Genomic DNA, 27,041 nt, shown 5'->3' with positions numbered 1-27,041 from the left:
ACGGTCACAGCTAACTAGTTCACAACTTTATAATACTAGATATTGATCGCAACTCCACTGCGCGTTGCGGTGCGTATTACTAGCGAACCGTATCTTACCAGTGGTGGTGAGCCCAAAAAGTAGTTCTCTATGAGAGAAGTCAGCCAATTCATGACCCGCTGCATTGGCTACAGCAGCTGCACCGGCTCCTAGTCGCGAACTATCCGTCGGCGGCGGAGCCTTTAAAAAGACAATATTATTAATAACTGTTATTATTATTCGATTATTATATATAATTATTAGTAGGTTGGGGCTATTTCAGACTCTACAGACGTGCCAGTTTAGAAAATTCAAGTGTTAAAAAAACATATATTTTTTTATGTTATTAAGAGCGATGGTTTATGTAATGTGGATTCACAATATGGGTTGTGTTTTCCATAGGAGATATTACGCTTGTGTACAAGTGAACTCTATCCACATAGGATAATGACAATATATCAATTAAATATTGTATTTTTTTATTATTGCATTAATTAGTTTACGAAGTAATTAAAATTAATCATTCTACCAAACTATGATTTTTTTATACTACTTTGAATGGCAAACAAGCTGACGGCCCACCTAATGCAAAGTAGTAGCCGTCGCCTATAGACATGAGCAATACCACTCTCTTTTTTTTTGTTTTATTAAACATATATATATATATATATATATATATATATATATATATATATATATATATATATATATATATATATATATATATATATATATATATATAAACAATTATGTGCAATATATTCACTAATATTAAAATTACTATGATGTTTTACTTAAATGGAATAATTTACACACTATGCATAATTTAGACTACATATATTATGATTAAAGTCAAGTATTTATAAAAGGATTTAAATAAATTTTAGCAATGTTTCTAAACATCATAGAAGTAGACCCTTATATAAAATAACATTTAAAATTTAGTCACACTTGACGAAGATATCACACGTAATACACACGTAAAACAATTGGTAATAACCAAGTAGCCAATAATACTCAACAACAGACAAACGTAATTATTAAGTAGGTAATTAATTATTAAGTAGGTAACACTTACATAATTATCATTATAATAAAATCATATAGCATAAAAGCTAAAACAACATTAAAAATAACAATAAAAACAACATCGAACGAGCCCCTTTACTCTGTAATAAAACGCTGAATTATTTTGACATTCTCTAAGAAACGGTAGATTAATTTCCTATTTACAATAATTAAAGTCTCATAACGATGCTTACACTTTAATTGTGCGCTCAGATATTTAACCTTTAACATGGAATCGCATTTCTGCCACCGCTGTGCTTGCTTTGCTGTTGGTTTGAAGGGTGAGGTACTGAAATTATTGGGATACGGATATAAATAAAGTAGTACAGTACGACCGTATTAGAAATTTGAAGGCGTGAGAAATACTATGAGCGTCATAGTATATGTTTTTATTTGGTTTATTTAACTTTATTAACTAAAAGAATATATGGTACAAAAGGACTTAATGCTAATAGCATTCTCTACCAGTCAACCTTTAGAATTAGCAGTGAATCACGAACGCGTTCATAATTGGTAGATAAAGAATGTAACATATATATATATATATATATATATATATATATATATATATATATATATATATATATATATATATATATATATATATATATATATATATATATATATATAACTTATAAATAAAATATAAAATATAAAAGAAGATGATATATTATGATATCTTCTGTATACTAATTCCTAAAGATTGACAGATTACTTGTTTGTTATTGTTTATAAAGATATTTTAACATAGTAACCAAATGAAACCCTTAAATCATATAAGGTTATCTTGCTATCAAACCGTCGTCTGAATGTGTATCACAATCATATACCAATATTTTGCAGTTTTATAAGATAAAAGAAAAATGATAAAATGGAAATTTAATACTGTATTTAAACTTCCTGTACTTTAGGTCTTATATTGTGGCATTATATCCTACAAACTAGGGTAAAACATAGGCACTAAAGGTTCATATATTATACGGATTAATTTATGTCGCTATGGGTAGACGTAGGTCGACAGGTAGTAAGGATTACAGCTGCTAAAGAAGAGAACGTACAATGTAACAATTTATTTGAGGAATTCTTGTTCATTTAATTAATCCCCATAGATCAGGGTTGAAATGTAAACAGTTGTTTTACAGATCTTTGTAAATGTTGCCTTCTCATAAATGGTAAATAACTTTACGTAGTTGCCCGTTAGCAAAATAAAAAATTGAATACAAGATTATGATGTGTTGTTCTTTCTTATGCATGCAGTATTGTATTGATTTTTATTAATTTAATTTAAAATGGAGTTTTTAATATAAATTTATTTTAATTGACAAAGTTATTTCACATAAATTAAACAACTGTTTCAATTCTCTCTCGCCCAAGCAAGAAATTATGTTTTCTAAATTTATAAGTATTTTTATCTGTGATATTAAATGTTTATTGTATAGTTTTGTCCTTATTATGCTATTATTATAAATATTATTTTAAGCATATCTTTTTCATTTTATAATCTAGAATTCGTTGAATTATATGAACAAAGTTAATTACTAGCCTTAGAAAGATATTTATAGCCTCGTATTATACAGTGTATGATCATTTATAAATTTTGAATTATTATTCAAATAAAATATATAACAGAGATATTTATAGAAAATGAAATCTAAATTATTTGTATTCTTTTAATGTAGTATAAAAAATAATAACTTGAGGTTAATAAACCTATTGTTTTGTTTTTAATTATATATTAAATATAATTAAAAAAAACAATGTCTATCGTCTTGAAACTAGTCAGTAAATTAAAAAGTATTCAAAAAGAATTAATTCTCAGTATCATGCGATTCACACAATACCATATAATTATTATTATAATGCGTAGGTAGTAAAAACATACCTATCTCAATTTCTTTCATATTTACTGCATTTATTTCTAATACCTTATTTAATTTAATTATTTAATTTTTAGTTATCCTATTCATTATATAAATGATAGTTGCTACTTTGCATTATGTAAACTTTCAGATTGTGTTTTATATAAGTTAGAATTACAAAAAAAATAATTATAATTCGATAGGACTGGATATATCTAAGAATGGCGAAATTAATAAAAAGAAATGGTTTCTTCATTGACAAGATACAGGCAGTTTAAACTTACAGAGGACGGATTTACAATAACAGTGCCATCAACAAACGGCGCGAAACCAGGCAGAAACCGCGGTGGGTCGAGCTTCACGGCAAGCAACTCGGCGAGCGGCTTGTTGCGCAAACACGGCGCCAAGTCATCTTCCACCATGTCTCCATGGCACCCTGTCTGTTCTGCTACCTAATTAAATGATATAAAAATTACATTTTCTATGATTTTCTTTACGTTTAATTAAAACGGCTTACTATATAGAATTATGTTCGCTTTTTTAAGTAGTCAATAAAATTAATAAATAAAAAATATTAAAGACAAAAACTAAATTATTTTGTGTCCTTTGAAGAGAATTGTTCTATCGAGAAAACTGAACATTTTTCTCAAAATAATAAACGATAAAATATTTTGCACACACGACACAGCGCGTTCAGCTGCCAATTTTGTATGCGAGGCTCAAAATTAATTACAGTATAAATCCGAAATTTATTTTCTTTTGAATATGTCAAAAAAGAGTTAAAATCAAAATAATAATAAAAATCTGATACACATTTTCGTACATTTGTATTTTAACCATATCCAAAATATTTCATAGAAAAACCAATTTTATTAACACACTTCACCTTCCGATGATCACAGGTTCGCCCACCACATAATACAAACATGTAAAGACATATTTTATATTTTTGTTTATATTCGGTATGGACATTTTTTATATTACCAAAATAATTTTCAAGAATATATAGAAGAATTTCTTATCTAGCATCCTCAGTACAAACTTTTCTCAGTTTGTGTCTAGAACTTCGTAATAGAATATGAATATTATAGCAGTTACCTGTAAGCAGTACAGATACTAGGTATCTACCGTTCGAACACCTAAAAAGTTAGTCTCCGAAAAAAGCTGGAAATACTCTAGTTTATAAATCACGATTTTCTTCAGCATCAATAAATCCCAACACCTTTACGGCAGCAATTACATTTATCTTGTCTCATACATTTAAAGACATTTAGGTACAATCGTAACCCAAGCTAATTCAAAGAGCGAACATAAAAAGATTTTTCTCGGGCCTTCCTTCAAATTGGCTGGGTAATAGGATCGCCAGTTTTTAAGATGGCGCCCACCCACTTCGTTTACCTAAAACTCACACTCAGTTCAAACTCGTTCGAAATGCGGAATTACCTACCTTTTTTTTTATCGTGAGCGGTTCCCTCTGCAAGGCCCAAGAGCTAAGTCCCGACCCGCTTAATAAGATGACACGCTTCAGTAGTTCTGAAACAGATATCTTAATTTAATTTCGTCATTTCGAAGAAAGATCACGAAGATAATGAAATCACTTCTAAAGAAAAACATTTGTATTTCATCCTTGTTTCCCGTGTTTTTTATTACAGGAATTTTAAAGAGAAAAATCTGGTGGAATTTTGACCTTATTTTTAAATCGTGTTGAGAAAACTCCCCTCTTGTGTATGCCTGATGTGACCCTTTTAATCGCATTAAGTGACGGAGGATCTAAACGGGATGCTGACACGAAATAATGAAATCTGCCTGGACCGGTCTAATTACGGACAATGGGCGACCATGCCTCATGCTCGTGAACGGCCACTGTTTGCGGGCGCCGCGGTCTTGTTTCATGTCTGTGGTGACACTTAATTAAATTATTGTTTTCTATGTCCACACGCATAATTGACATTTAACATTTACGTTTATTAGCATACGTTATGTTTTTCTGTATAGTTATTAAATTACTGTAATACAATGTAATACTTATGTAAATTTCTTATCAAAGCTTATGTGAGGTGATTTGAAAGAATATTGTTTTTTTTTTATTTTATCGTAAATATCACCATAGTTATTTAAACAGGTATATAGTATATATAAAAAACTCGAAAATTGAGAATATATACTATATAAAAATATATCAGTACGTATTGTAATATTATAATAAAATATTTAGTTACAAAATTTGTTATTTTAACAAAAGTTATGTATCGTGACATCAGCCAATCAACTACGGTTAAATAAATCACATATTTCCATGTGCAAATATATTCCATAGATATCGAGTTATTCAATTTAGTTAACACCAGAATTAACCACAACGAAATTAAATATTTGTACAAATATAAGTTATTTTATTGAAAATAAAATACAAAATATAATACTTTGATTACACTACGTGATCTTAAAACTTTCAATATAATTTATATATTTATATAATTTTATTATGTGTTAAAGAAATATATTGTACTCGTAATAACTGAATTTAAAAACTACATTAGTTTATATGGCTATCAAAATAATTTAAACTCTTTTTGGTCCCATTTTTGGTCTTGAACCCTGCATTTTTTTATACTACTGATGGTAAGCGGTTACCGTAGCCTACGAATGCTTGCAATACCCTGAAGAAACCTGTCTACCCCCCTTTTAAAAATCTCATGCTGTAGCCTCTTGGGAAAACCTCGATTAAATTGACCAAAATTTAAAATAAACGCTTTTCACAAAAGAAATTTAAAAGATGTTCTTTATCACCTGCCTTTATTTTTCACCTTAAACTAATTCAATTGCTTTAGAAGTTTGTGAAATCGGGTCGTTAATACCGAGATTTATGAGCTGACATACAAAAACCGACCAAGAGCCCATTCAACACGCATTAATAGGGTTATGAACCCCATAAATGCGTGTTGGACGACTCACTTATATCTCACAAAAAAGATGCTTAATAAAATAAATTCATTTTGCATTTTGGAAGACCTTTTCTATGACACCTCATTTAACAGGCCCGAAGAAATTTATTTTGGTATTTTTTCATCCAAACGGTTGATGTACGGTTTTAAACTCACATCGTGGTTATTTATAACGTTGTGTATTTTATGAAAGAGATTTTTTTAAGCGGCTTCTCTTCATCATGAGAGCATTATTTGCCATCAAATAATTTATATTACGATCTATAATAATAATAATAATAATTAACGTGAAAGTTTAAAAGTTACTAGTTCTCTTTCGGTAGAAATGTATCAGCACGACATATTATTTATACAATATTGCATATTTACACATTATTACCAGAATTATAATTGTAACTTTATTGTCTAAAAAATATCTTGTGTAATATACTCTCTCTATACTTATGTAATTCTCTTGTGTAGAGTTGTTACTCTATTTTACATTATAATATATATTATACTGTAAAATAAAGTAATATTATTATGTATTATATTTCATCTATATCTTAAAAGTGCATTGATATAATATTAAGCGTTTTTTTAAATAGAATATTACCTCGATACTTTTTACTCAACAAACCTCTAGCTACTGGCGATACTGCTAAAAAGTTTGCAAGAGCAGCGCCGGTTCCATGCCCCATAATGGTGACTCTCTCAGGGTCACCTCCGAATGCCGGTAAATTCTCTCTCAACCAATGTAACCCCGCCACTAAATCCATAAGTCCAAAGTTACCCTGCGCCGACCCCTTAGCACCAGTCTTTAAAAAACCTGCAATCATAAAATATAATATAGTACTCGTCCATGTTAGAGAACCAAATACACGTATAAATAAAAATGTGACAAAAATCATAATAAAAATACAGTTTTCTTTAAAGAAAACTAATAGGAACAATATGTTCATACGCGAAAAATCATGCTACCTTTGTTACAATTTATGATGGTGATGATATAGGAAAATTTTGTACAAAGTCATCTGCATGGAAATCTTTATCTCGTGTTTCCACTGTTAAGCAGCAGCATACTTTTTATATATCAAAAATGTATACATAGATTTACTTATTGAATCACCAACAATAGCACTAATTAGCTCACCTGGTATTACAGTTGAAAAAATAGTATTGTAATATTATTTAAATATCGACTGATGCTATCCAGTCGAAATCATATTATTAATAATATAAATAATAATATCATATCTTTCCTTAAAAAATTGGCAACTTACTTACAAAATTACGAATTAGAAAGTAATGCAATATCATCACTTTTAAGGGAATAGCATTTCATATTTATTTATATACATTTTCCGTAAGAAAAACTTTAGTATTAGTGCTTACTCAACAGTACTGATATATTGATATTTACTATATTATTATTTTAATACGTACTAGGAGAAAACACGAAACTTTGTATAATATTATGTACCTACTACTCTTACTGGACGTGAGCCAATATATATTATCTCAGACCCATCATGGAGGTTTTTGTTCAGATTAAAATATCTATGAGATACTTTCATATCAATCTTCACGTTAAAACTATCCAGCTTCGCAGGCAAATTAATCTATTAACGTCTCACTACCGACCGCTGGGCATATATTTCACCTGAGAAAGAGGGCCAAATGACTACGTATAAATTATTTTCCAATTCTAACTCTCTTGATGGTGTATTGTGTTTAATAACTACCTAATTTACAAGTAATGGAAAACTTATTCGCTAATTTATACTTTATTGTATACAAAAAATTACATTGTTATAATTTATTTTGAACAAAGATGTACAATGGACGAGCTTAACTCTGTAAGAACAACAAGCAAAAAAATAAACAAAACAAAAAAATAATAATGAAGATTATACATCAAAGACTTGTGACAATATTGAAAGACATAATTTACTTATTTCTATTCGGTTAAAGTCTATAATAAGTTATTTAATTTTCATATCAAATCAAACACTACTAAGGATTAACCAGAAGTTCATCAATCAAAGGTCAAAATCCAAAATGAAATTGGAGTTGCTAAACCCCTAGCTTAGTGAGATCTAAGTTTTGACTAATATAGGAAATTCTAAGCTTCAGGTTTTGATTTGATTATTTATTCACTTAGGACTTATTAAGCATCTCGTGAATACGGAAGGAAATATTACAGATTGCTGTTATTAAAATTCTTATTTATTATACACACTCAAAAATTCTACTGCAAAGAAAGTATAGAAATAATAATAACAATAGAAGTACACTAACAAAAATAAACCGACACCAATGATCTCAATTTTTCAAATCAAAGACTCTAACCCATACTGATGACGTTGTCATATATAATATAAAATAATATGAATAAAACACATTCAAATTCAGATATTCACAGAACAAGATATGAGAGGACGCATGACGCGGGTTCCGGATGGGTTTGTCACGTCATATTGAGGTATTGACGGGTAGATTGATGGCCTATTTTTAGCCACACAGATAAGGACATGTATAGATAATTTTATTGTCATCAAGACCAAAAATCTAAAAAATTACGGTAAATTAAAATCACAATAATAGTCATTTTTCAATCATGTTTCTTTGGAAAAACGTACCAGTTTACTGATAGAACCCTCCATTAAAATTATGCAAATTAATTTAATTTCACCCTGTATATATCATATGCGTGTGGTGGCTAGTAGTAGTGGTGTGGTATTGTGATGAGACAAGAGCTACAATTAGGTGATATTATAACTTTATACAGTCATAAGTTGTTCATCATGTTATTACAAGCAAATATTATCTGTCATCAGAAGGCAATCGAAAAGGCAAATGAACGAAAACTGAATTCAACACAAGTAAACAGGTAGTTGAGCCTTTATGATTATGATATGCTTCATAAACTCCAAGGTAAAACTTTTCTTCGGTATATAGGTATGTTTGTAACTTTGCGGTAGAATTATATACTTCAAAGACAAGTTAAAGTTTGATTACATTACACTGTCTATAAAAGAAGTGAAAACAAACAATGTAGGTATTTGACGACGAGAATAACATTGGCACAAATGAATAAATAATATATGTATTCTCAAATAAGTAAAATTATTTTTACATAGTGCCTAGTAATAGTAAACAAATTAACAAACCACCAGGAAGGTATTATAATACAGTAGATACTATATACAAAATTACAAAACTGAGGTTCTGATAATTTTAACTCAGTTTTATCTTCCGCTTGCAAAGTTTAGATATTATTTATTCATACTGGAATGCCATACAAGCGGACAGGGACTCATTCCTGAAGACTAAGTTGTTATGCTTATGTATCTTGTAACTTAATTGCCATATCCCAGCCGAAACAACCAGGCGAACATAACTTCTTAGCGGTAGAAACACGAATATAAGGTAGAGGTACAAGTCATTCATCATGCATATGACTAAACGATAAGTACTGGCCATTATGATCAGATGGATCATGCATTTTCTGAGGAATCAATCAATATAAATGAGACGAATTATAAAAGTAGATATTGCCTTTATGGTAAATTTTTAAGGCTAAAGGATCTGATGTGAATAAATATACTTACCCAATATACCTAATCTAAAGTTGATAGTCACTACAATTATGTTGCCATGCGCCGCCAGCGTAGTACCGTCGTATGCGTTTCCAGAACTCCACTCATAGGACTCGCCGTGTACAAAGACGAGACACGGCACGCCCACTGAGTTGCCTTCCATCTCCCCTCCTAAATAGTGATTCATAATTTTATAACGAGTGTAAAATATATGATAATAAAGATGTCTTAACATAGAAAATTTAAAAATAACATAAATTTCAGTTGGCATATTTTATAAGTACCCATTACTACGGAAGAATATTAATTTTTCAATATATTATTTGGATATGATTCATACTTTTAAAAATCTATATAAAAATCATGACAATGTTTATAATATTCAAATTAATATAGTCTAAATAAACTGAAAAAAATTATAATACATGTTAAAGATGAATGACAATCTTTTGAAAGAAATAATAATGTGTATGTATGTTTTTAATCCTATTGTCGTAAAATGGAACCATTATTTAGAAAAGTATAATTTCGTAATTCTATATTCAAAAGTGTTGTTTTCTTGTAATGTTGGTAATATTACAAGGATACAACAGGGAAAATACTTAAAACAGAAAACATTTCCTTATTATGTTGTCATTTACATTCAATACACGACGTGCGAGTCACGTCTAATTACTGTCATCATAAACAATCACAGTTGGTTCAAATTGTTTGACAGCACTTAATAATTGCTTTAATGATATTCTAATAAGATCTTATAAGGCTAAACTCTATTAAATCTATTAACAAGTAACATGATTATATTAAATACAATTACAAGGATCAATTACTTTAAATATAACAACAAATCGTAGGTAAACTATTTTACACTCCCTCCTTATGTATACCCTAAATAACTTTAGTTAATATTCTACTAAATTTTTTCGTGACATATAGTAGTCTGTGTGATTTTTAAAAATTAATTGGTAAAAACATACAATAATTTAATATTTTCTAGAAACTTTTATGTATACTTAACTATTTAATTAAAATATTAAAGACTTCTACTTGACTTATAGTAGAGTTATTATATTTCACAATCCTCCGAAAAATATCGATTTTAAGTTTAGCTAATACCTACTTAATAACAAAACTTCGTTATGATTGGTTATGTCCTTTTCTTGCGGTGATAAATTCTTAAAACAAAAAATTTGTGTTCCATTGCATATGTCTAATTTCCCTAATTTAAAAAAAATTTAATATATATGTTATTATTACACAATAATACATTTAATTGGAAAAAATATAGATGAACTATAATAATATTAAAAAATAATGAGTAAAATCGGCTCTTCCCATTTTGGTTCCAAAATATACGATTTCAAAGTTTCAAAGGTAAAAAATGTAAGTCTTTTAGAATTACAAATAAAGCAATATAATACCTAATGGTTCAATTTATCCGTCTAAGAATCAGACTACCAATTTATATTAATATTGGCTGGAATATTTTTTTCAATAAATATCTGGACTACTTTTAGAATTTATTATCCTGATATTTTAAAAATTGTTATTTTGATTCTATACAATACAACTCTAACAATTTATTATTATTATTTATTATTAATAATTTAGTGTAGTATTTCGAGACAAAAATTTAAGAATATTTTTATTCCCTTCAATATATAGATATATACCGGTCACACAAACGAAGTTGAGGTACAACTACTCGTAGTTGTGACATTATTTACTATTTTTAAATGAATAAATATATATTAAATATTGTTAGTTGAATAATAAATCTTACTAATATTGTAAAATAATATGAAACATTATGAACGTGTTTGAATGAAATTTGGTACACAGACTACGTTCTCGATTAACACACAATATTTCGGCATGAATTATGATAACAAATTGATAAATATTAAAAAAAAATGAAATTTAACATAAAAATTTAAATAGATGTTCTGTAGATGTACTGATGCTCCAAACAACTCTTGACCGTCGAGGTGTTGTTGTGGAATATCTCAACCTCACTTCCGCACTGCTTGCAGGGGGCACTATGCACTGCAATGCACTACGGAATTGAGGCCTCGACACCCTGACCCACTTCAGCTCCTTCCATTTGATTAATGTCCTCCTAAACTTTGTTGAAAAACGCTCGCTTTTTTAATTAAAACTCGTCCAAATAAATACAACTTAGTTAATAAACTGAGTTATAAAATCGGAGAGATGACAAATGAGGTGTCTGGAGTATTAAAGCATACTCGTACTAAAATTCAACTCTGAGTTATTTTGAATTATGAATGATATTGTGCTCTAATATACTATACATAAGTAACATAAGCTGTGAACAATGTAAAATTATAGGTATTATTCTATAATAATTAAGAAATAAAAGCCTTGAACATCGAATACATTTTTGGCAATCCGAATACAATTACGCACAAGCACACCAGTAGCGACTTGTATTATAATGTACGAAAATATTGTACCTAGATCTAAAGACCACACATTAGAATTGTGAATATTGTTAAAAAACAACTAATTTTTAAAGATAAATGTGAACGCACTAATTTTGTGGTTAGTTCTAAAACTTAAGACTTCCATTAAAAATTTCATGATATAATTAACATAAAGTAAATATTAAAGGCAATGATATAATAATATCTCTAATGCGATTGCCCTGTCTTATATTTCTGACGCGCAGCCTTTGGAACATTGTAATTTTCTTTGGTAAGAGTGAAACTCTGCATATTTGAAGAGCGGCTTATTTAACGGACAGTGAATTAGCGGTGAAATGACGTGAATAAATTATGAATAAACCGGCTGGCAAGGATTAACGAGCGCCGCGAGACCTTACCGCGAATCACCGCCGCAATAGGTACTCCATTATGTTGATATTATTGTTCTATTCTATCAGATGTTATTTTAATAGGAATACCGAGTTGAATTAATATTTTCATTAAGTAGACAATTTCAGCGGAACAAAATTAATTGTATAAAAGGTTATAATTTATACAAACTGTATTTAACTCTGAATTAATCTAACGGATATGTGGACAAAGCAACAAAAGATTTTCTTAGTACAGATAATCTAGTGACTTCTAACGAATAAAGTATACTTTGTTCTTTATAAGTTTCTTGATTGTTACAACAAACAAGTTTGTGACGTCAAACATTTCGTGCGTTACAAAGTATTTATATATCTCTCCCTCTCTCTCTATTGACACAAAACACAGAAATGATCTGTCTTAATATTACAAGTTTATTTTTTTATTATATCGTAGGTAGTTAGTTAAAAAAAAAGAAATATTTATTAATTTATTTTAATTAATTGAATATCTACCTATCCTATTATAATATTATAAATGAAAAAAATTGTAAGGATAGAAGGTGATGGTGATAATGGATGACTGGATGGCTAGATAAATGGATAAACGTTTGTAGGTAGAAACGTGGAGTTAAAGCCAATAAGGAAGTGATGGACTGTCATCTTTGCTTGCCGCGAAAACCTAAGAAAATTAAAATGTTTCCCAAGTAAATGCACAATAAAATTAAACAATGTTTGAATGGTACGAATTGAAGGATACGAAGCAGGCAATCTCATCATATTTCAAATAAAATGTAAGATACATTTGACAGTAATAACATTAGCATCGTTATGGAATATAAAAGAAAACCAGTCTGCTACATTAACTAGAATAAATTACAGTATGTAGCAAACTACTTCCTTGTTATTATTTAAACAGTTCCATAAGCATATTCAATATATCTTACCGTTAATGGGCACGTAGAGATTAACGTATAGACAGTCTTCGCTTTGATTAGCGAGCACAGGCAACAGCCTCTCGAGTTGACGGATTCGCGCACGTGGATGCATCAATAGCGCATCGTCGTGCGGTGCGGCCGCCGGGGGCGCCTGCGGACACGCCGGCCGCGCTGCGTCCGCCAGCCGCGTCTCACGCCACTGCGACGGTGTCACCGGCGGCATATATCTGTGTCATTTTACCGTATTTTTAGATACATTATTGATAATCACATAAAACAATACACAAGAGGGTTGCCATTAATTATCCTATCCAATTTAGATTTTATCTATTTATAGACTAAGCGTTATAGATATACAAGCCGAGCATAAAAGTCTTATCTCAAAAAATAATTTTTAAAGCAGACTCTTTAGTCAAATGAATGATAATTAAGTGCAATACTAATTTAATTATATGAGATACTTGAAATTTTTTTAAACGAGTATTCCGAAATCTCATAGAAACTAACTCTACGAGTATTAATCATAAAAACTAAAACTTTCTGGAAACCTATTTTCACCGTTTTCTCGTTTCCTTTCAAATTGAGAGTTTAGAATAAAAAGAAAGAGACAAAACAGTCCAATAGTTTAAATAGGTTTATGAACAAGAAAGTAAATTTGTAAACGTAATTACTCACCTAAGACTACCAAGAGGTGGCGTAGCATACGGTACACCGAGGTATGCTTCGACCTGCGGATGGGAGTGGACAACAATCCCGCGAAGAGGCCCGTACTTCGTGCGCACCACTCGCGTGCTGTATTTGTGCGTAGGCAACGCAGCGGCGCAGCATAGGAGCCACGCGTAGAGCGCGGCACGGTCCGCGCGCATCACGCGCACGAGCCGGGCGCGTGCGCGGGCGCGGTCGCGGTCGCAGGCGACGCGCCGCCGGACACGCGCGCGCCCCTGCGCATCACGCGGCCCGCCGCACGCTCATGCATGCGCGCCGCCCCATATGCCTCCACTTCATCCCGTAACGTCCTCCTCTCGCACACTCCGCCACTGTCATAATACCTAAACATTTACGGACTCAAAGAAATCAAACGAGTGTCCCTATTCATTTACTACCGATAACATACAAAAACACATAAAACAATACTTACCCGAATCATGTTTTTGGAGCACCGAATATACCCGTATATAAATCAACCGCTGGGTTAACCTGAAACAAATTAAAAACATTTAGTAACAAATAAAAGGAAAATAAAATAATTGCTTTGGTTCACCCATAACTACAATATACGAAAGGTAAATTTTCTTCAAATTTCCATTTTAATCAAATATTAACAGAATAAGCCGGGATACGGACAATGGAGTAGGTAACGGAAAATGTTTGCCTAACAGACCTAACCCGACGTTTGTATAATTTAATGTAATACAAACACGACAACAACATCGCATTTCTAAACGAAATTTGCCGTTTTCACAGCGAGCTTTATTCAGTAACGTACCGTCTGTTCTACCTGTAAAGAACGACACCGGCGCACCACCACTATACCGAGACTGATTTTCATTCTAATTAATCGAGTCTGATGATTGTAATTACAATATTTGTAATTGTCAACAGAAACAAGTTTAATATACTTGGTCAAATTCTACCAGTAAAACTGTATATTTTGACATGAGCAACGTGGATCGAAATGCAGTAAAAAATATTTAACCTCTCATACTAACACGACGCGTCCAGCTGGGAGGGTCAGAAACGTTTGTAGATTTTAAATTTTTAATTTACTAACATTTTATTCTAATATATTCTAAGCATGGGTCGATTTTTACTTTTACGTACTTTTGTAGGTATTCAAATAAGTAGGATTTCATTCTGTAAGTACTTTGCCGTAAGAATTCTTATTTTAAAATACCATATATATATATATATATATATATATAATAAAAATAAATAAATAAAGCAATATATGTAAAATAATACCTATCAATCTATATGTATACATCAACTCATTTAATAGAAGTGATAGGCATTGATCCCGAACCTTTGTATTGATATTTAAAGCAAGGCAAAATATTTGACATGTGTCAAATATATTAAAAGGATTTTTGTTGTTGACAGCGATATTTACAGGCACATTTGGATGCGCAAGCGGTCCACAAAGAACGTGGCAGAGCCGAAAGCCATCATCAATCACTCGCATGACAAGCAGAAGCATTGTAATACTTCGCCATTATGGTACCTATACGCACTTTTGATTGCGTCACATTAAAAACGTCTAAATTCATAGATTTTTTATTACGATATCATACAACATTTAAAGCTTTTATGAATTAATCTTATTCGTACTTTTGAGTTCGTTATATTACTAATATCTAAAGATATAATATTTTCTATTAAGATATCACGGAATATTTAAATACGATACGGTTCTATTATACAAAATCTAATTTAACTGATGCAGAATTTTTCATTCATTTATTTGAATTTTTAATATAATTATATAACTGAAGACTGATCCTGTTATTTTATCGTGATCTTTAAAAAAAAATCTTAGAAAGTGAACTGCGCCAACCGTTTTAATTATCGCCATTATTCACAGGAAAATCATTAGGGTTGCCTAAAAATGCGACTTATAAATTATTTCCACTACATTTTGCGACACAGACAATACAATGCTTCAAGAGAATAAAATATTACAAGTTATCGCAGCTCACAAATTTTCCTAGAATAAGTTGACTATTAAAACAGCAATGATTTCATAGTGTAATTTTATATCGTATAGAATAAATTATATAATATTTTTCTACAATGCAGTATGAATTTTAACAGATGGCTGAAAGGAAATTGTTTGACTGATCAACACAATAGGTGTTATTTCGTATGCATATTTAAGGAATAGAAATACAAATACAAAAAGTAACCATTGAAAATAATCAATTATTTTTAAAATATCTTCATTTTAAATCTAAACAGAAAGAATATTCTATTCAATTTGATAATTTCCAGTCCTAAACTAATAGATGTTATCGCTGTCGTATATTTATAAAAGAGGGAGCGGAGCGTGCTTATTTTCTAAATAATGGCCAATTTTAAAGACTCAACAAGCTCAATTTGTTATTGAACAGCTAATATAGAGTAATTGCATCATTGTGCAGCAACTTTTGCTACTCGATTTTCCCAACCAGTCGGTTGCAATTTGTAATATCACTATCGAACTATACTTTGTAATTTACTGTTTAAAGCCCCAGCTCGTTATTTTATACGGTGTTAAAATCTGAACGATGAAAAGCTTCAAAATCAGGAAGAAGGTAACATGTTAATCTTTTTAAGCGTAATCGAGCTACGGATGTCGCCTTCTACTCAAGATAACACGAAGCTATAGCACTGATGGTGATCGATCGCATACCTACTCTACCGCAACCTATAAACGTTATTACCATCTTAAACTTTATGTACAACATTGACACGGTAATGTGCTTAACGTGGCAGGTTAAGGGAACCATATTCCACATACAAAACGATGTAGAAATGTTACGTGAATTTCTAATGATCTTTCGAACAGGTGTTGCCTTCATAATATTACTTAAGTATGTCGATAATAGATGTCATTGCAAATTATAATACCGTTTTACGCTTTATTAAATTTTTAAATAAATATATATGACGAATATACACAATTATGTATTTGATGAGAAATGTATATATATGAAATGAGTACCTATTTTTATGATATGTCACATAATATATACTTAAAATAATTGTCTATGGTTAACTACTAGATAACGCTATAAAATGTCAAGTTTGCATTTTACACTATCTAGGCATATTAAAATTCAATAAATAAATATTTTTTATGCGAAATAAATTTAGGGCCTGTGATATATATACCTTATAATAGTTACTAATTCCAAATATAGAGCACATCTCTTAAGATGTCATCTATATATCTGAATTTGAAATTCTAAATCTGTAGGTCTATACCTAAGAATTTCAACATGTACTAATGCTAAAAAGGAATAAATTTCCGTGGCTCTACTCAGATATTGACTTCACTAACCAGGTAACCAGTTTAAAATTATAAAATAAAATAGAAATTATCTTTATTCAAATAGATTTGTTTACAAGCTCTTTTAAATAGTTATTTTAAAAAATTCTACTGAGTACGAAATATTGTTATCTGATGAAAAAAACCTACAAGAAACTCAACAGTTATTGTTTTTAAATCCTTTAAGTACAAGATAGTTATACATTTGTATGAGTACTGTAATTACAATTAATATTGAGTTCTAATTATATGTATTATGCAATGTAAACTAAACAAGCAAACATGAGCAGAACAGTTCCCACAGGCAACATCCATTCACGATTTACCCAATTTATATCAATACACTACCTATGTGGTAATCAAAATACACATCAATTACAAAACTTGAATTGACATTTACAATGATATAAAATGATTAATATGGTAATGTCAGTAAGTTCATATTGTAATCAAAATGTCAATTTTTATTTCGAATTATAATTAGTAATACAAACATAATACAATATTTTATATATAATTTGCTAAATCTTAATTTTATCAAATTTTTTCATTCATATGATCATCTACCCTGTAATATGCCTTTTTACACAAAGTAATTTTTTTGGAAGATTTAAATATTTTTTCAGGTAAATTTAGGATAGACTTAGACAGGTCTATATTTAAAATCTTACACAATCTCCAAAAAACGAATTAATGACTTTGTTCAGCCGACATACTCGTAGTGGTAGCAGCAATAATTCTGTAAGGTGTAAATTTTCGCAACTGAGAATGTTTGATTCCTTGAAACCGATACAGTCAGACGTTTAATTTATAAATTGAACGTCTGACTGTATCTTTTATTTTGGTTATATTTTTCCGATCGACCTTGAATAACAATCAGCTATCATTTCAACCATGTAAGGCAAATCATTTATGTAAACTAAAAAAGAAAAGGGCCTACTCGTAAAATTGAGCTTTGTACGCCCATATTTACTTTACGCTCTTTTTGATTATGCATCATCAATTTCCACAAAATTGTATTCTACTTTTTAAATACGACTGGATTAAACTTAGTCTTATTTCTAAAGCCATAGTTTAAACAGCAGTGATGATTCACACAATGAAATGCTTTTAAAAAATTATTGAACATCACCAATTGTCACTCATGAGGACAAGAGTTAAATATAATCTACCTTATATTTTTAACGATCTATACATATCAAACTGGAAAAGAATTATTCACGCACTGCCTGCTTCATGACAAAAATAATACAAAGAAATATAACAAAAATCGGACAAGACGAAATCCGCTTATGCTATCGTGATTGCGACAAACAAACATTTCTCTTTCTTTTATCATAAAAATAGTAGCTGCTCTCAATTATTTTTAAACTAGGCTTTCAATTCGCTTGTATTTTTTATTTATATAGGGTACTTAATATCTTTGCCAAATCTAAACTGACTTTAATATTTCTTTTTGAAATTGTTTACTTCCATATTGATTTTACTCGTATATTAATTTTGTCTCTGTGTGTCGGCCTGTGTTTTCAAAGCTTTTTTTTTGCGAAAAAATGTAAATTATGAAAGACGCAGACTATATGTTCTTTAATATATAATAAGTAGATATTTCGTACTCAAATTATTATCATTAGTTTTAGGGAAAGTTTATATTATAATCGAGTATATTACAGTGCATGGTAACGATCATACAACACACATGTAATTGATGTAGCAATTTATTTACAAAAGTTTGTGTCTCTCTCGAATGCGAGAAGTTGTATTACCTAACTCTTGTAACTCGTCGCACAGGTGTTCACCAAGTGTTAATTAATGTATGTACAAGGGAAATTTATATCGTGTTACACATAATGGATAAATACCAAAAGTAATGGTGACAGTAACGCGATGAATCGGTTTCATTACGTGCGAAGTATGCGGTACAAGTAATTCCTTGCAAACATATATTGAGTTTTTATTACTTTTCATCATTTGTTTGTTGAGCTTTTATTGAACTTCTGGTATTATTCGGTTAAATTAACTTTGGAAGCATTTCTTTTTATGGGAATTCATTGTTCGCATATGTACCCTATTATAAATTTTAATTTAAATACACACATACATATACATAAATATATACCTACATTTATGCATATACCTACATATACATACACATATACATACAATATAGATAATACATATATAGATAAATATATGTATTATCTACATATATAGATAAATAAATATATGTTCATAGAGATAGAAGATGCTCTTTAAGTCTACTCTTAAAAATATTTAGGGATTGACTCTCACGGATAGATATGGGAAGAGAATTCCACAATAATTCTAATGTTCATGTAAGCCGATAAATTATAAAAACACCGATATGAATAAGATTGTTTTTATAATCCTACATAAACATTAAGCATCGATGCGATGATGAAGAGAAACGAATAATTCACTATAAAATAGTCAGAGTAAGCCTACTCAATGCACTGGCAATGGGAAGTTACCATTCCGCGCGGGCTACCCACTTATTTTAGGAATGTAAAATCCGATTTCTGATTAATGTTTATGAAGATAAAATATACTTTACGAGATAACGAAACTGATATATATGAGTATAAATTTATATATAATATATATGTAACATCCTAATACAACGATAATTATCTATACAGCCGATATTACGAGAATTATCTCCCGGGTTTTGGCACCAAAAAGAATGTAAGGACTCTATTAAGCGGTGGAATTTTTTTTATATAACTTAGAATGGCAAACAAGCTAACGGCCCACCTGATGGAAAGTGGTAACCGTCGCCTATAGACATGAGCGGTACAATGGACATAACAGAGTATACTGATTCGCCCATGATACCCCCCATTTCGTATGTCCTTACTTCTAACAACGCTTTCCACCTTGTTTTGACTGGATGCTGTTAGATCATTATTTAAACAAATACACAACAGTATCTTGATGTTTTATAGTGGTATAAAGAAGAACTCCTAGTTGACTGTCGTCTATTTGTTCTTGATTCGCGAAGACGGCACGCGTTCTCAAGCCGAGTGTTAACTAACCGCCCTCCAAGTTAGTAATGATTGTAATCGCTTCACATTCGCAAACTGTGTGCACAGTAGCATAAGAATTGAATAATCGAATGCTTGAAACACCGCTTAGGACGATACAGGGGTATAGTATATTATTTTATTTTATTAAGCAAGAGATAATGATGTGCAACTTTACTAATCCCATTACTAATTATTCGACTGAGCAAATCAATCGGATTACTCGAATGATTTTCAAATAATTCTATTACTTATTTTATTCATTCGATTACTAATGTCAGCCGATTACTAATATCATTCGACTATCTACTAATTTCATTCATGAGTCGGTACGAACACAGCCGAGTCGACCCGATCGTTGGAATGTCTTTAACGTTTAAATTTAGTAAAAAATACCAATATTCAGTAGTAGTAATTAAAGAAAGTAGGAAATAATTATTACGCATATATATATATATATATATATATATATATATATATATATATATATATATATATATATATATATATATATATATATATATATATATATATATTGAAAATAGATATATTTGTCAGTGGTTTGTCGTCGCTCGTTATAATCAACATAGTGATATATTAGTAGTAGTACAGGGAATGGATTTGATAGTAGTAGATACAGACAGAAAAGACTGTGTTTTAATTACTTACTAATTAGTAAAATCATTTAAATACAGAATTTATATTCTTAAATGTATATTACTAATTTAATATTCGAGTTATAAAATCAGTAATTACGAATTATTTAAATAACAAACGTATTAGAATTCGCGCATCGCTAGTAAGAGATGAATATGTTTATACAGCTAGAGCTTATATTCATTACTTATAACCCACAGAAACTTCGTAACATGATGGATAATTCAAGGGACTTTGTGAAGACATCAAAGTCTGAAATCATGCCATCTATTGACAACGTCTATTGAAAATGTTAATCTCTGACAAGCACAATAGCTAAAATTGATGGGCCGATCTTAGATCATATACTCTAGATGGGGTGTCGAATATTAAAAAGACGTCGCAAAAATGATCAGCTAACGGCGAATGGGCATTAAGAAGTAACAAAGAAACAAACACACTTATATATTACAGACTCATAGTTACTATGAGTAATAGTAATACTTCCTAACAAAAAGCTATTAATTAGAATAGAAGATAACTCATCATTTGTCAAGAAACTAATAAATAATATTACTGAGAACGGGCGTCAGCAATTGAGAAGCGAGCCGTTTCAACAACCAAAACTGACAAGTTTTAGTGAGGTGCGGCAGCAGAACTAAGCTGGTTGGCATGTGGCGAACTGACGTCATCAATCACCAGCCGGCCGTCCGCTGCAGAGCTTTAGTAGGCACACGATCCTCTCGTCTTACGCCATTATTTACTCCAATTCTAGACTCGTTAACCAATAGAAACATTCCAAAGTTAGTTATCTAGGAGAGGTAACTCATATCAGTCTTGACTGAGAATAGAAAACATATAATTAATTAATAAAATCAACTGTTAAGATATAATTTACAATTATTTTTTAATAAGCACATCAAAAGTAAAAAATAATAAAAGCAATAAACTTCACATATTTATTTTGTCAAGTATACCAGTAGATGCCAACTACAGTTCGCATCCAGACAGCGCCCTCTAATGTCAAAAAGCAGTATGCAGTAAAAGCCTCTGATATGGTTTACCGGATGATGGATTTATGTGCTCGCCAAAGCACGAATCAAATGTCAATATTCGTTTTAAATGACCCGAACACAAATTTTAGTGTCTAATATACTATCCTTAAGTAGGATAATAAATTGGCGGCCATTTTCTCGGATTGTGTACACTCAAATTATGTTAATTTGTCTCTTAAAACGTTATGCATAAAAAAGCGACTTGTAATTAAACAAGAAAAAATCCAAGATTGTATCGCGAGACATTTGCATGGTAAATAGTTATAAAATCCCTGGCATTCTCTCCGTCTCAGTTTCAATGTACCCGTCTTAATGGACACCAACGCGCTAAATCTCGGTAGCTTAAGCCTTCCCCGCAAAATCCAAATTGGTTGGATACTCCTTGTCATTAGCTTATCTATGTAGTAAAACTTTACAAAATGAAATTTTATAGAAATATTCTCATTGGCCATGCATAGAGATATTACTTTATAAAGCTAATGAGTTATAGCTTTTATAAAATTATGGCCGATACTCCTCTACTATTTTCATATTATTCAAGAATCAAACATGTAATATTTTTTTTTGTATTAAATATTCTGTGTCTTTCTTTGTGGGTAGTTAAACGTGTTTTAAAACTAATTCACATATAGATTTACTCGTCAGACTAAGTGAAAACCGAAACAAATGTTTCTAGAATAAAGAAAACACCAATAATAATACTAAGCGACTTCCAAAAAGAAGAGATTTTTCAAATAGATCTCACATGCACATAAAGAAGATACAGAGATTCTTCACTATTTTATTTGCGTGCGAATGTGTGTATTGCATATCTTCGCCAATTCGAGAACGATTTCTTAATGATTTGTGCAATATGGGAGATATCACTCCCATATTTACTGTCTTCTCATTAAATTTGTCGTAATTAAGCCCTAGTTTGATTACGAACCGTAATCTTGAATATTTAATTAAATTTTTTCCAAAAATTCCAAATGTGATATATTAGTGTATAAGATGGATAGGAAAAAAATCGTAATTTTTTTTTACTTCTATTGGTAAACGTATAAGGATAAAACCACAAAGACATTGTCTTCCACAATATAGTCTTGTCGTATGAAATTTTTTATAATAAATTTAAGAGCAGATTTAACCATCCAAAAAATTAAGTCATAGTGTTAACAAATTGGTATAAAATAAACAACGAAGTTTTTCCCCGATTTCCTATAAAATAAACGATCAGCTACTGGCGGCTCATAAATCATTCCTTCTTAAGAGCTTAACTTTCATTATTTGTTTACACAAAATAAGTTATTTCTTTCATTCACTTGCAAAAATCATTATCTTTAGTGACGGATATAAGTGATGGATTTCGACATTAAATATTATTCTATTTAAAAGATACTGAACTTACTGACACTTGGTTTTTGATATAATCATATAATTTTAGCAGCAACCTCATAATTTCTTTTTTAAGGTTTATCTTTATTCATTCTTCGAAACCTCTACATAGATCTTCCATGTATTGTAAACAGAAATCTTATTAAAATGAAATTTCGACAACAATTAAGGGTGGATTTATTACTCAAATTTAAATAAAATTTAAGTTATTCTATTCAAGAAATTCGTCTTGTTTTCCATCGCTCAAAATATAAACATTTTATCACTAAATCGGCTTGAAAGCTATGTCTGGCAAGAACTCTTTTAAAATATTGCGATCATTTTAATTTCATATTTAAAAAAAAATTAATACCTTATGTATAATAAAAAAAAAACATTAATTTCTGTTATATTTTTAATGACGTAGTTCGTTTATTATAAAATATCTTTAAAGCAATTTTTATTTATTTATTTATCTATATTTATACAGAATATATAGAAAATATTATTTTTAGTTCGTAATTTTATTTACCATGAAGAATATTAATTTCCTTGCGAAAAAGCAAGTTACGACCTAAGCAATTAAAAATATTATGAGTTATAAATGAAGACGTTGCGATTTTGCGAAAATAGGGCTCGCTTTTAATTCTCGGCCGGGCTAACTCAGATAACGTTATTTTCAAAATTTGCTTTCACATAGCAGAAGATAACATGTTTTATGAATTCAGAAAATGGACGAATAATATTTAAGACGACTTCGTAAGATTATGTGACTTTTTATTGTAGCACGACATATGACCACGCCATTATTATACGCCGAAATTTACGATGTCGATGACTATTTTTCATCGATTTATGTATACGAAAAATAAACAATATAATAATAAATTATCCCTAAACTCTCCCCAAATAAACCAAAGATTAGTAATATTTGCACCTAATTTCAAAAACGGCCGTGCTGGCCGGTATGTACGATCTCTCGCTTAAAATTTCACGCATACTCAGAAGAACCAATGTAACCTAAGGATAAGCAAAATGAAGTGGTTATGAGCTGGTCACATAGCTTGAAAAACCGATAACCGATGGAGATGAAAGATTTTTGAGTGGCGACTCCATACGGGCCAATGTAGTGTAAGACGACCTCCCACTAGATGGAGTGACCTAAAATGCAATGCAAGAAGTCAGGGGAAGCAAGTGGCTCAGGACTGAACCTAATAGCAGTCTATAGGAGAAGCCTATGTTTAGCAGTGGACACATAACGACTGACATGGTGACGATGATATTTATCAAGATATCGCGTGATCGTGGGGAGGGACTGAGATCAGCTCAAAACAGGGACATAAGATAAAACTAGTTCCTGAAGGTAACAGCTTCAGGAACACCGTTGTAATAACTACATCCAATTTGGTATAGCAGTTTTTGCGTGATGCTGGACAAATATACAGATAGAAAAAAAAATCTATATATTTTGATTACTATATTGTAAACCCCTCATATCAATATTTATACACAGATAACGTTTAGTTACATTTTATTATATTAGAAAGGCATACTTAACATAATTAAGGTGTCTGAATATACTTACTACAGTTACAGAATAAATAAATAATAAAGAATTTATAGCAATTTATTTTATTTAGCAAAGAAGTTTCATAAATTCATAAGTTTTCTTTTTAGAGTAAACAAAGGCCTTCTGTAGTCTTATAGAATGTCTTTGTCCTGTCATACCATGCTTCTTCAACATTTAAACCTTTATCTTACTAATATAATAATATTATAACTAGACGATGTTTGCAGGTACATAAAAGATATTTAAAAAAATATATGTATAAGCGCAATAATTAAATATTTTTTTTATATAAAATATATATACTTACTCGAATTTAAAATCTCCTTTTTTAAGTCACTTGAGAATGGTGATTATTTTATTAATAACTCAAGTAATTGTGCCCTAACAGTGTACTTAAATTTAAAATGAATAACATTAAATAGTCTGCATAATACTCAGTAATATCTCTATGTACATTTCTACATAGATATTATATTTGATTATATAAGAAAATAGCACAAAATAAAAATTATAATTAAAAATAATTGAATTCTTATTGAAAAAAATATCCACTTCATTTCGGAAATTATAATTCAATTGTAAAAATTTTTTTCAGATACTTGCAACCATAAAAGTGGCGCGAATTCTGCAAAAAAAAATGTAAATGATTATAATAGTAATTGTGCTTAAAATTGAAAATAGTTACCGATTATATTTAGTGATTTCTTTATTAGTTCTATTTGTCATCTCATAATTTTTGCTCCTTTTCAGTGCGTAAAATCTCATTTTAATTAAATATAGACACGTCAAAATATATTGTAAGTATATACAACAATAATAAAAAAGCGATTCAGCAATTTTACAACTAGCTGACAAAAAGTTGACCCGTTTTTGAGGTAGAGCCTCTAGGGTCTGCTTTTCTCTAGCTCGGCTCTATCTATATAATCTAAAACTTTCATGTTCTTAAAATCCATGCGCACAATATCACGGGTAATAATAGTTTCTATTTTTTTTTAAATTTACTTCATTGTTATAGAAAAAAAAAACATAAATATATTAAGTAAAATTTATTTTGGGCAAAACTATAATTTTGTTATTGAGGACATTAAAATTTTTAAAAGAATAAAATACTAATAGCATGGGGCTGTCCTACTTCACAATAACCATATTCAGTGTACTAATTATAACAATTATGAAATATTTAACAAACAAAAGTTAGAGCAAGTAATTTATGTGCAAGAATAAAGGGTAATAATACGATAACAAATGATAATACCCTTTAAACACAAGGTGTGAAGACACTCTACCTACTTTGGTATAATACCAACACGTTGATATAACAAAGTTATAATCAACGGGATTATTAAAGGCATGGGATATTGCTTCATCCATATTCTCTGCTGCTAGGAATGCTTTAACTAACTGCTTTGTTTTCTAACCAAGAGTTTAGAAAGTTCACAAGAGTGAAATTTTGTAATCTATTCTTTGGATTCTGTATTGTTAGCTTCCATTCTAACTAGTCTATATAGGTTTTATTTTCAGCCAACTCCCACTTTGTTCTCTTTTTGCGTTCTAGAGCCACTTAAATCTTCCACTTGTCATTTATTTTCACACATCTATCCCAATGATCAACTGCTAGATTGATGTGATACCATTGAGTAAAAACTAACTCAAGTACCTCAATAAATAGAGGAAAATTATTTTTACAAATATTGCGGATGAGGTGATATTACTTATTATCTCTTAGTAACAGAATAAATAATAATACTCGTGCAAGTGATGGCGGCTTGGTATAAATTTTTGTATGAAACAAATATGTATTTTTCCGTAAAATAAAAACAACTTCAATAGTAAACACACATCCAACGATAAACAACGAAAAGTTTTAAGATACCCTACATTGTAAATATTGAAATTTATAAGATGGAAACTTGTGTTTACATATCGATTTTTCTTGCTTCATAAGAAGCAGTTTTTTTATTCCGCAAAGCTAAACAGCGATTTCTACCGTTATAAAATTAAAATAAAACCAACACGGGGGAAACCATATATTATTATTGCAAAAATAATTATCACAATCGATTTAGAATTAGCAACGTAATCATAATAGCAAATAGAAAATTAAACTAATGTATATAATTTTTTTTCATTAACTT

General features: G+C 30.1%; 1 protein-coding gene across 2 annotated transcripts in view; it reads right to left on the bottom strand.

The window, feature by feature from the left end:
- The window catches only part of LOC113517022 (neuroligin-1), an 86,559-nt gene that overhangs the window by 8,087 nt on the left and 51,431 nt on the right, over positions 1-27,041 (bottom strand). The window contains exons 2-9 of one of the 2 annotated variants that reach the window (XM_031908045.2): positions 14,360-14,418; positions 13,897-14,270; positions 13,231-13,448; positions 9,484-9,642; positions 6,510-6,698; positions 4,393-4,478; positions 3,230-3,397; positions 99-219 (exon numbers count right to left, since the gene is read on the bottom strand). In XM_031908045.2, the coding sequence (XP_031763905.2) occupies positions 99-219; positions 3,230-3,397; positions 4,393-4,478; positions 6,510-6,698; positions 9,484-9,642; positions 13,231-13,448; positions 13,897-14,087 (1,132 nt within the window). In that variant the 5' untranslated portion in view covers positions 14,088-14,270; positions 14,360-14,418. The remainder of the gene's footprint in view (positions 1-98; positions 220-3,229; positions 3,398-4,392; positions 4,479-6,509; positions 6,699-9,483; positions 9,643-13,230; positions 13,449-13,896; positions 14,271-14,359; positions 14,419-27,041) is intronic. The other variant, XM_026901539.3, reaches the window with a different exon arrangement.

This window comes from Galleria mellonella, unplaced genomic scaffold (genome assembly GCF_026898425.1).
Source record: "Galleria mellonella isolate WM207_F2 unplaced genomic scaffold, CSIRO_AGI_GalMel_v1 utg72, whole genome shotgun sequence".
Taxonomy (NCBI): Eukaryota; Metazoa; Arthropoda; class Insecta; order Lepidoptera; family Pyralidae; genus Galleria; species Galleria mellonella.
This window is presented reverse-complemented; position numbering and strand designations above follow the sequence as displayed.